General features: G+C 35.9%; 1 protein-coding gene across 4 annotated transcripts in view; it reads right to left on the bottom strand.

The window, feature by feature from the left end:
• The window catches only part of THSD7A (thrombospondin type 1 domain containing 7A), a 319,576-nt gene that overhangs the window by 160,473 nt on the left and 146,419 nt on the right, over positions 1 to 12,684 (bottom strand). For 3 of the 4 annotated variants that reach the window (XM_036328030.1, XM_036328032.1, XM_036328033.1), the window contains exons 4-5: positions 12,060 to 12,241; positions 8,206 to 8,274 (exon numbers count right to left, since the gene is read on the bottom strand). In XM_036328030.1, coding sequence (XP_036183923.1) covers positions 8,206 to 8,274; positions 12,060 to 12,241 — 251 coding nt within the window. The remainder of the gene's footprint in view (positions 1 to 8,205; positions 8,275 to 12,059; positions 12,242 to 12,684) is intronic. The other variant, XM_036328031.1, reaches the window with a different exon arrangement.

The raw sequence follows: 12,684 nt of genomic DNA, 5'->3' as shown, positions 1-12,684 counted from the left end.
TCTGGGAAAATTATTCTCTTATTATCCATTTAGTCATGTATTAATGAGAAAACACTACCTATCACAACATGTTAGTTTCTTTGCTTTTACCCACTTGCTATGGATTTTTGGAAGACAGTGAGAAATTCATTGACAGCTTTCTTAGTGAAGAACATGACTTTTTATTCTCAAAGTACTTCTGGGATTCCCGATGGAGTATGAACTTAATAGATCCAACTCTTTCTAACCAGACCTAGAGGAGAAACTGTTAAAAAAAAACAAACAACAACAAAAAACAAGACTCTTTTCTAACAATTCTTTTCTCTGCATCTATTCATTAATATTGCTTTGTAAAACAGAGTTAAGGCCTACAAGGCTTACTGCTTAACCAATGTGGTTTTAGATGCCCAGAAATCCTGTGTAATGTAAGGGGCAGAGGGACCCGTGTGGCATTCTCAGGTTGAGCAATGGCAAAAGTATTTTTAGAGCAACCAAACAATCCCAGGGCTATTGCAAGAATCCTTTGGCAATAGATGCTACTTAGACTTCTCATGGATTCAGCATCACAAAGTAAGGGAAGCTGAAATGGTTCTGTCTCCCATAACTACAGAACTAAATTAGTTATGTTTCTTCCTACTCTGGAGTAATGCAGAGAAAGTCTGCCTTTTCCAAGAAAGGAGCAAGATATAATGCAAGCACACATTAGGATTTTGGGTCATTGTAAAGAGACTCCATGAATTATACATCCTCCATTGTTTCTCAGCTGGCAAGGCCAGCATACAATTATGTCTTTCCAATGTGCAGAATATTTGGAGTAAAACTATTATTTTTACAATTTCCTCCCTTTTTCTCCATTTAACCAGAAAAGTAAACAAAAGCAATTAACGCTCATTTGGCATATACTAAGTGCAAGGCCTTATGCTAAGATGTTTTACATATGTTATCTCGTTAAGCCTTTGCAGAGGAAAACACAGGAGGAAAAAATGAAGTTAGTGAGGCAGATAGATTAATCCGAAAGGAAACACTAAATCAGATGTCTGGGAAGTCAACATTCTCCTATTGAAGGGCTTTCTCTGTCTTTCTTAAAGATACTTCTAAATGACACAATTAGCAAAGGTACCCAGACGTATGCGAAGAATGACAGATCATAATAAAGTTTAGGAGGGGAAAATGCTATGGCCTCCTCGGAAGCTTAAAATCTTGGGGAGTTGGTCTGAATATTCATGAGGTAATTGCAAAAGAATAGAACTATATGTAATCCCATGGTAAACTGTGTAATGTAGTATAAGAAGGTTATAGGCTTTGGATGAAGAAAGATTATTGAGGTCTCACAGTGTAAAAAGGATTATTTGAAACAGGCCGAGATATGTGAAGAGCTGAGATAATGCTGGAAGCATTTCAAAGCAGAAAATGGAGGAGCAGCAGAAGAAAAGGACCAGAGATGTCACTGGTCTCTGTTGCAACAGAGGTAATCCTTCGGTTAGAGAAAGTTTGTGTCCAGACGATACAGCATAGGCTCTGATACTGTATAGCTTTGTTTATTATTAAAAATGTGACATAGTGAAGAGGTACATTAAATGCATATAATACTACAATATGGGTGGCTACTTTGAATTCTTGAATTGTGTTTAATGTACATATTTTTTCACAGATTAGTTCACCCAATAACAAGCATTTTTAGTGGATTCCAGACTAATAACATAATAACATGGATCCTTGAATTTTTAGTGTATTTTTGTGTACAAATGGTGCAACCTTTCCAAGACAAATCTGTTGCCATGGCTTCCTTTCCCATTGCTATTCTCCCTGGTTTATTTCCCTTTTTATTGCCCATTGCTTTTAGAAGGAATAAATATTAATGAGTTCCACAATGTAGTTTGTACTCCTCTGTTAACACTGGTGAGAGTAGCTACTCCCTGTTGAGCAATCATCAGCAAGGCAGGGAACAGGCAGCCACAAACCATTTCTTTTACATTCTTAGATAGCAGGAGTGTGCCTTGGAAAAAATGCTATTCATTCACCAGTGCGCATCCCTGAGTGCTCATTTCAAAATCCCTCCTGGTGCTATCACTCATCCATAACCGACTCGATGAAATCAGTGCTTAAGGGTTACAAAAATCACACACACTACAGTCACTCAATGGTGTCAGGTTTTGTGACATTTTATCCCCCATTCTTTCATTAATGGAAGGTCATTAACTAACAGCTATGGCTTCTTTCTGTCTTGCGTTACAGGTATGAAGTAAGATGAAACAGTATCTGTGAGTGTTAGGTGTTCTTCCTCTTCAATTTCCTAGCTTAATGACTAGCAAGGTATAATGGCTTTCTAAAGGCTCGCAGCTCTGGAACCTAAAAGCAGGGCTCAGTGAGTATAAATAAAACCGATATTAGAACTGACATTGCTAATCACTCTGAAGATTAGCGACTTTTCCACAGATACACCTCCTGAACTGTGGGAAAGAGGCCTTTTCAAGACAGAAATGTCTGTGCTTCTGTTTTTCATCTTAAAGTAGGGATTGTCTTTGGCTTTAAAAGAGGCCAAAATTCTAACATACGAATTTGGGATAGATTTATTGAGATGCCCCCATGAAGCTTAAGGTTCAGAATATTTCACATGCACAGGCTCCTTCGGAGACCCTGGCAGAGATTGTAGTGATTTTTGTTTGGATTGTGTGTGTGTGGTTTTGTTTGTTTGTTTTTAACAAGAAGGGGCCCCTAAAATGCATAAGCCTTGGACTCAGAAAACATGGACTTCCCTGTCCCTATCCCAGTCTCTCCCAAAGCTTTGCAAAGAGCCTTTTAAGAGGACTCTCATGAGCCTTACAGTAAAATCAACTCCTGTTTATAATTATAATGGTGCTTATTAAAAGGACAGAGATTCCTGCACCCATTCCAGAACTATAGCATCACAATCTCAATGGATAACATCCAGGAGGTTTTGCATTTCCTTAAATCATCCAGGTGATTCTTACCTGCATTTTGAGGGTATGTGCTTTCCAGAAAAATAATTCACCCAGTGAGTAAGGGTGCGGGTTCTTTACTCAGGATGAACCGTGGTTTGTAGTATGCTTCCAGGGCTTCACAGAAGAGCCCCAAACTGGGATGTCTGGGGAAGTCTCTCCATATCCGCCTTGGGAAGGGCTAGTCCTGAACCTCCAGTAGCAAAGCCATAAATACAAGGCTGCTCCCAGAGGACAGGGGTCAAGTCTGCTTTGTTAAACATTCTACCTTCAACATCTAAATGAGTGATACAACCTAACAGTTGTTCAATAGATATTTATTGAGTTAATGAAGGAATACCAAGTGAGATGTCCAAATCTGCAGCCCTTCATTCATCAGATTGTGAGTGATGTGCAGGAGAGGAACACTTGTGATTACAGACACAGAATGAGTTTAACATGAAGTCATTGATCCCAACTGGTTGTTCCCCACAGTAAGCATTTAATTTTCACAGCAACCAAGTAATTAACATAGTGCCTTATAAATGCAATCAATATTGTCACCATCACTATATCATCCTCATCATTGTTACTATGACTTTCTTTCAAAGTGGGCACTCAGGACACATGTCGGTATTTGTAAGTATTTCATTAGACTTCACATTGTGGGAGAAATGCCACTGTTTTTAGCCTATTAATATATTTTTGTGTCATAGGATTATTATCCAATGTGTTATCCTTATTAGTTTAATGTCATCAGATATTTTATCAACAAATCATGTATGACTTTGTCCAAGACATCAACACACATGATAAATTTTATTATCTTCTCTGGGTAATGATTCCTTTGTCTTTATTACCTTTGGCTAGGTAATAATGCCAATGTCATTCATCTTTCCCTTTAGCAAACTGGAAAAAAATAGAATAATAGAAGGAGAGATAGGTTTAAAAAACTCATGAATTTTCAGATGTTTCAGAATTTTCTCCTTTAGCTTTAAGTTTGCAATCATTTTCATGCTTCATTTAACAGTACCAATTTGGCAATATAATTTTTATTATGTATTATGTTTGTGGAGATTAACCTTTGCTCTAAATATACTGAAGAAAATTTTGGTCATTTTTTATCATTCAAGAAAATTGTCTATCAGATGCCATTTAACCAATCTAACCATTCAAGCTTCTGAATAGTTTTAGCATTGTGTACATATATAACTTCAGTCAATCTCACATTATTTCCTCAAGGAAATAAAATCTTCATTAGTATGTTGTATGTGAAGAGGGCTCTGCCTGGAAAATACAATGTGTGTGGTCTCTTAGCATATTATGTGTTTTGCCAGTGGTGGGCAATGTTCAGACTGAGTGATGCAAACTCTTTGATCACTGTAAACACTAACAATACAGCTGGCTGGTTTCATAGATATAGCAATGATTTTTAAAAATGATTTTCTGTAATAAACTTTGACCAACATTTAAAACCCATATTTCTAAATTTTTATTTGCTATTAATTAGATCATGTGTAAGAAAAAGATTTTTCTCTTATTCAGTACCTCTTATTGAATCAACTGAATTTATTTAGTCACTTTTATTTCCTGTTAGATTATGAAGTATACATAATTTAATTATTAATAACTGATTATGCTCTTATGATTATATAATTATATATGAATAATTATTGATTAAATAATTATTTTTAAATACTTAGCATGCATAATGACTTAATTATATATAAGGATTTTTAGTATCTCTACCCTTTCCCAAATATACTCCTTACCACTCCCTCCTGTCATATGTTAATGTTGTCCATTAACTAATTGTTCAGTGTTTAATCATGAAACTTATCAGCATTGCTTCATACAGATCTATAGCTATACTAGAGGCCCAGTGCACGAAATTTGTGCACTCGGGGGGGGGGGCCCTCCGCCTGGCCTGCACCCTCTCGCAGTCCAGGAACCCTCGGGGATGTCCGACTGACATGTTTAAGCCAGCAGTCAGACATCCTTAGCACTGCCATGGAAGAGGGAGAGGCTCCTGCCACCACCATTACACTCACCAACAATGAGCCCGGCTTCTGGCTAAGCGGTACTCCCCCTGTGAGAGTGCACTGACCACCAGGGGGCAGCTCCTGCATTGAGTGTCTGCCCCCTGGTGATCAGTGCATGTCATAACGACCAGTCGTTCTACCATTTGGTCAATTTGCATATTAGCCTTTTATTATATAGGATAGATTACCCAGGTGTTTTCCAAATTCTTTGCACATCTTGTATTCTTCTCTTTCTGGGTTCAATTTCCTTCTTCCTAAACATTATCATTTAGCAGTTCTTTCAGTGAGGGTTTAATGAGGTAAACCCCTCTACTTGTGTCTTAATTTTGCCCACAATATATAATAACAAGGAGCTGGATAAATAATTTAAGTTGAAAGTTATTTTCCTCTCAGTACCTTTTATACATCATTTTTGTTATTTTGCTTTCTTTGCAGCTGTTGAAATTTTACTCTTAATTTGTTAATTCCTTTGCAGTTAATTTTAACTTCTAATTCTTTTTAATATGTTCTTGTATTTTATGAGCTATAATCTCACTACATTGTGCCTAAATGTGCATATATTATTCTCCTGCCTGAAAACTTTCTTCTTGACTCTGCACAGTCCTGTCTTTCATCAGTTATGAAAATTCATCTTTTCCCTTGATTCTCTCATTTTGAATCTTCTTATTTAAATCTGCTTAACTTTTTTCTTCACATATATTTTCAACTTCTTTTTTCAGTGTTGCATTCTGAATCAATTTCTTGTGTTTATCTTCAGTTAACTAATAACTGTTTAGCTTAATTTCTCTGATCTCTCCATTTACCGTATTTATTTCCAGCTAAAGTACTTTTTTGTTTTGGAACTTATTTCTTTTTAAATCTGTTCTTTTTTCATTGACTCATTACATCTAATATTTAAATTTTTTCCTTTACATCTTTAATAAGTTTTAGCATATGCATTCTATGATCTCTATCTGCTATCTCTAATATTCCCAACCTTGAGTCTAGCCTTACTCTTTGTTGGGCATTTAAAAACCTGTTTACAATAGATTACCTTTCCTTGTGTAGTCTGCAATTTTTAATGGTGCAGTTGATCTCAGCAAATCCTGTGGCTTGGTAAAGGGATTCCCTCTTCAGAATTTTTGTTTTTGCTTATGTCAGGCACTGGTGGTACCATTTGCCTGGCACCATTTTTTATGTTAATTTCTCAGTTGTCTTTGGACACATGGAAGTACCATAAATTTGAAACTTAAACTAGTGTGGGTACAGGCCTATAGTGGGAATTTTTAGGAGAGATTTGACTTTGCCACAACCTGAGGCTGAGGCTGACTGCTATTGATCATCTCTCTCCAGAGGTAAATTGAGTTTCTCTGCTCACTCGTTGATGCTACAGCCCTTTGAGGTGGACGGTGTAATGCAATATGTCTGCTTGTGCTCTCTGTCTCTGGCTAAGACTTTTATGTTACGACCCTTTTGGGCTTCACTGCCCCCAAGTCTCCTTAATGTGTAACCCTCTTCCTGTACCATCCCTACCCAAGGACAACCACAGAAAGCATTAGTTCACTTTTCCTGGTTTGTTTTGAGGAATCACTTAGTTTCAAGACATCAGTTCTGCTCCTAAAAGCATTTAAAACAATACTGTAGTCTGCATGTCTAGGTGTTCTATATAGGATGATATTCAGTTATTCTGCTGTTCCATTTCCAGTTATATTGCAGAGTCATTAAGTAGGCCTTTTCAGGCAAATAAAAGTTAAGTAGTGTGGATAAGGGAACAGGGTCACGCAGAAATAAAAACCAGGTCTTCTGATAGTCTAGTGTGCTTCTGAAAGTAGCCTTAGGATAAAAATTCAAATGATGTTAAAGCTATCTGTATTATTAGAAGAGAGAATATAGATATAATATATGTTCTCTGAAATGAGTGGCCAACTTGAAATAATGTGCATGAATTATGACCCTTGTCATTTGATTTAACAACTAAATCATGTTTCCTCTATTCCAACTCAGAGGTTTGAATAAATGTTTATTAGGGGGTAAATATAAACTCTTGCTGAAATAGAAAAAGTTTTAAAGAAAGCGTGTTTGATATGTTCAAGAGATAATTTTCAGACTAATTAAATTGAACTATTTTACAAATGAGAGGACAAACATATTAAATAGCAAGTAGGGGAGAGCGGGGGTAAGAGATCAACCGAAGGACTTGTATACATGTATATAAGCCAAACCAATGGACATGGACAACAGGGGGATGGGAGCATGAGTGTGTGGGGTGGGGTGGGGGGGAGGTTGGGGGTTAATGGGGGGGATGAGGACACATTTGTAATACCTTAACTAATAATAATAAAAATATATATATATATGTATGTATGTATAAAAAGAAAAGAAATATGTATCAGTGAAAAATAAAAATCTCACCAGACCTTTGAAAAAAAAAATAGCAAGTGTTTACTAAATGTTGAACAAATCAAAGGTAGTATAAGTACTGTTTTCATGTTTACATGATATCCAAGCTGCTTCATCATATATTTCTTTTATATCCTTTTGGTTGAATACTTCCTGGTATCTCATTAGTAAGCTCTTCCTCTACTAAAAATTCCAACTAGGGTAGACGACTGACCAGCTAATCCAATTCCCAGCAGGTACATTTTTATTAGCTTCTATCACAGTGGCTGAAACCTCTTGGCATCTCTCTTTCTATTTTGTACTCTACTGATCCAGAGAAACTTCACAGGGCAACAGCGCTTCTCTCCCACAAAATATCCAGAGATCTAATTTCCAAGAAGGGTCTGGTTCATTCAGGGATTGTCTGTATTATAGTGCTTTGGACATCTCCCGCCTCAGTGTGGGTTCTTTCTAAAATGTAGCCATTGTGTGATTTAATTCCTTTTTCATTTACCATATTGATATTAGTAGAGCACAAAGAACTGTGCTTTAAAATATGATAAATTATGAAAAATATTCATACCTTCATTAATTTATCTCAAAAAAGTGTTCACAACCAAACTTCACATATCTGTTTTTATAATTGTGGGGTCCTAGTGATAGTTTTACATAAGTACATTTTTAAATATTTTTATGTTTTTCTATAATCTACACCCATGTAATGATGCTACAGATAATCAAAGAAACATTAAATCATTTATATTTTATGGGACAGCTTTGATATATTTCTAGCAACATAGAAATAAACCACTATATTTTCTACCATTGTATCAGAGAATTTGTAGAGAATCTCTGATTAAGATGTCATGTTCAATATTCTCACCTACCTGTTATTTCCAAAGCGATGGATAGGAAAGGTGCAGCACTAGCCTTTGGTGTACTCTGATATTTACTTCCTGAAATAACAGGGAAATAGCACTGTAAGAATAGCCTTTTTTTTTTTTTTAAATAGCTTTGACTAAAGTAGGCTAGTTTGTGGAAATGGTAGATAAAAGACTACAAAGACTATAAAGAATTTGTATTTCATTTAGGGATAGTGACTATTTTTATTCTCCTTAATTGGTTGCAGAGCATGGGAAAACATGAGCTCTTTGTTCATCCTTCTGTCTATCCATTCACAGCTCAATCATCTTTCGCTCCATCCATCTTCCCATTGATCCTCCAGAACTTTCTGCTGATTTATCTCATGCTCTGTCATCCTACAGGCTCATTATCCAGGTTGTCTTTCTTAATAACCTCAAATCCTACAGACTTCATCCAGATTTCACTGTGGATTATTAGATATGTTTTCTACCAAAGAATGTTCTTAAGTTTCCTATAATATAAATCATGGCAAGCTCCATGGTGCTTTATTTTTTTTTTAAATATATTTTATTGATTTTTTACAGAGAGGAAGGGAGAGAGATAGAGAGTTAGAAACATCGATGAGAGAGAAACATCGATCAGCTGCCTCCTGCACATCTCCTACTGGGGATGTGCCCTCAACCCAGGTACATGCCCTTGACCGGAATCGAACCTGGGACCTTTCAGTCCGCAGGCCGATGCTCTATCCACTGAGCCAAACCGGTTTCGGCCATGGTGCTTTATAACCAATACTTTTGGTTTCCCTCATTTAAAAATATGTTCAATCTATTTTGAATGGAAGAATTTCTTAATCACTGTAGTTAATCTACTTTCATTTCACTTTGAGCTTGTAAAAAAATCAATTTATGTTCATGCATCCAATGATCAGCAACGTTTCATCAGCTTTCTAGGGCTTATACCAGTAACCTCGCCATGGGCAAGCCTTCTTCCTGCCACTTTCTGATAAGGGTAGATTTCATGCCAGCGTAAGCGGCACACTTTTCAGCCTACTGGAACTCTCATCAGCTGGCTGAACAGAAATTGCCGAGTGTTACTGCTAGCTCTTCCCCGCGGTCAGGATTGGAAGGGTTACCTAGGTCACATTAAGTATTTCTATTCATTGTTGCCTTTACTACTGTTAACTGATTCACAGGACACGAGGCCATGAAAATTGAATTAAATTATGCTAAGGTGATCAGTACCTGTGTAATATGATATGCCAAGATAATAAAGGAAGTTATATGAATTTCATATCTTTTTTTCAGTATTTTTGTATCAAGAAATTGTATTTTTGAGTTAAGTATTTTATTTTGAGTTAATGTATTTTAATAGCTTGGTTACATGTGAAAACAACTTTTCTAGAATACATAGTATAGATCTGCCAAAACAAGTGTAGATTTTGTTCTTCAAATGAAGTATAACATAAATTGCTCTTAGGGTAGGTTGTTCATGATGACACAGCCAGACTTTCTTGAGATCAGTACCTTCTTTTTAGAATTGATGGAGGGAGTTATTTTGAGAGATTTCCCTCTCTTCGTAAAGTAAGCCTTCATTCTTTCATAGTTATTGAATGAAGATACATGGAACATTCTTCACATCCCACAGTCAAATTGTGCTCCATTCACACATATTTACAGTCCTTGGGATGCTGTTGTATTGAATAAGTTTCCAATTGGGAAATGCTAAGTGCTTCTGGGGGGAAACTTATATAGTCTAAGTTCGAGAAGTAAAAGCTGAAACTTTTAGGGAAAAATCAACTTTTTTTCCAAAGAGGATTATAGTAGTCTTGCTGTGTGACATGAAAGGATGCATATTCCTAAGTTATTCATGTTACATGCTTCTATGATAAATATTAATTTCAGAAGAACTGATTATTTCCATATCCACTGATCTTTGCTTTGGCATTTGTTACTCCAAAAGATACATCTTACAATAATATTCTTTTTGTTTTCCCTTTTGGTGTGACTTTTATTTTTGGTACTCTGCTGTGTTTTGACAGCAGTAGGGAAAATCCATGACAAAATGATTTAAAAATGTATCCAGTTCCAATTCCAAACCCCAAAGGCTCTTTTGAAAGTAATAACCTACAGGACATAATTGACATTCAGAAACTAAACTCTGAACTACCTCTAGCAATGAAATTATACTACTCTGAGAGGACGGCTATAATAAATCCACCTAAGAGTGTTAAAAATGTAGCCATTAACGTGGCCAAGAAAATATTAATGTACTAACATTACATGTTTTATACTACTTCCTTACAACTTCAAGATATATTAGTAGTAAAATGTATCCCGAGGCTAGATTCCTAAATGAGTTGACAAGCTATGTAAAGTTAGTGGGTAAAAAACAATTAAATTTTGCAAGTTACACATGCAAAACTTCCGTGATTGCTTTTCATGAATTGCTGGTCACTTTTGCCACTCCTTTTCGGGGAGGCAGTGGAGTCATCTTTTGTTTTTCGAACACCCATTTCTCTTGGTTCTTTCCTCTTTTTTTCTGGTTATTCTTTATCAGATTCCTTCTCTGTGTATCTCCTGCCTCCTTTTTTGGTCTCTGTTAATATGAACTAAGGTGTTTATTCTTTACCCTTTCCAACCAACATATTTGCTGGGGAATTATCCCATCATACCCACAACTTGCTAAATACAACACACTCATTTTTTTCTGGCAAGATTTTTCTCTTTTTTTGCTTCTCTTTAATGGTGTGCTAATGCTGTTCCCTTTTGCATTCCTGACCCATTTAACTTTATGGCACATACTCCTCATTACTTAGCTCAAGTACCACTTCCCTCCTCTATGAAGGTTTCTGTTTCTGTGATCCCCCTACAGTTATTCTAAAACTCACTTATAACGCATAGCATATTGCATTATTAACTACTGGCTTGTTTATGTGCTCTCATGATGACCATGAACATTTCCCTGACACAAAATTTGTGTTGACATTTCTACCCTCACCACCCTACATAATTTTTGGAACTCTGTTGTTAACTAAAAAATATACATTGAATACATTAGTGATAGAAGGATAGATTATCCTTCAGGTAGAGGGGAATGTAAGAGGGTTAGCTTATAGCATTACTTAAAAATATCCATATTTGTATGGGCATAAAAGCTACTAATTGAATATAAACTTGATTCAATAATGATTAGAATTTCAGAGTAATAGTAATATGTGATAATATATACATTTAGACCTGGTCATCTTGAAATCACTTATCCTTTTGTACATTTGATTATATCTGGTCCAAAATTGAGATTTAAACAAAAATATTCTAAAATGTCTTTAATTGAAAGATTAAAATAAGTCATACCTTTGCGTTAAAGGTTTATTTTTGTTTTGTTTTTACTGTAGTTTGATTCTGTATTTATTCTGTATTGATTTCATTTAAACTCAAATTGAAATTTTTACTAAATACTACAATTAACATATTTTTCAACCACATTATAAATAGAAAAAAGAGGTATTTTTTTATAAGCAGGTTGTAATTCTTATACCAAGCAAAGAAAACTTGGGCTTTAGAACATATACTTCTTTGCATATAATTACAAGATTAGGTTTTATTCCATTTTTGTAAATAATTACTCCTAAATTTTCACTCAGAGCCTGAAGTTAGAAAATTTAATGATAGATCTGTCAGCAAATCACAACTGACAAAAGATGAAATTGCATTAAATTATTACGACCAAAATTTGGATTATTGTTCACCATAGTGGACAGCAACCATAATGTGAACAGAAATATGGCTATGCATGCCCCAGAAGGCTGGGTATATATTCCTGCAGCATCCCATGCTCAGTCTCCATGTGTGATCCTTGAGAATAAAACACAGCTTACCATCTTTGTCCTTGTGGGTCTTTAAATGTGAGAGGAGGTTTTCATTGGTCTGCACGCAGTACACCTCTCGGGTCTGGACCCCCCCTCCACAGAGGGCCGTCTGGTTGCCTCGCCTCTTGTCCTGCTGACTCAGCAAAGGGTCCACGCGGCACTCGGCCCACTCTGTGGCTCTCCAGCCATACCTGAACACAGAAAATGCCATCAGCGGCAGCCATGTTTACTGAAAAAACTCTGCTCTGCTCATTTTTTTTTCTTAAAAAAGTAATTAAAAAACACTTTCCTATTGAAGCAATCGTAAACTACCATATCTCCGGTGCAGATTCAGATTCAATTTCTTCTCCTTCATCCTCAACAGTGCTCCATTTAAGGAGGAGTTTAATTTAGGATGATCTTGTTTTAATTGCAATCACTGAAAATTGCTTATAAATATTTTATTACAAGATAGCATAATGCTGAAAACATAAAATTTTATGTTCAGTTAAGCTAAACTCAGGCTTGCCCTTTTTCAATACTTATAAACAAAGGGGGACTGAATCTGAGAATGGAAAACATTACAAGTGATGATCAACCCCAACATTTGTTTTGCCTGTAATAAAATGCATGAAAATTGCTTCTTCATACTAGA

The sequence above is a fragment of the Myotis myotis genome, unplaced genomic scaffold (genome assembly GCF_014108235.1).
Source record: "Myotis myotis isolate mMyoMyo1 unplaced genomic scaffold, mMyoMyo1.p scaffold_m19_p_11, whole genome shotgun sequence".
NCBI lineage: Eukaryota > Metazoa > Chordata > Mammalia > Chiroptera > Vespertilionidae > Myotis > Myotis myotis.
The sequence above is the reverse complement of the archived record's forward strand: the minus strand, read 5'-3'. Positions and strand labels throughout refer to the sequence as shown.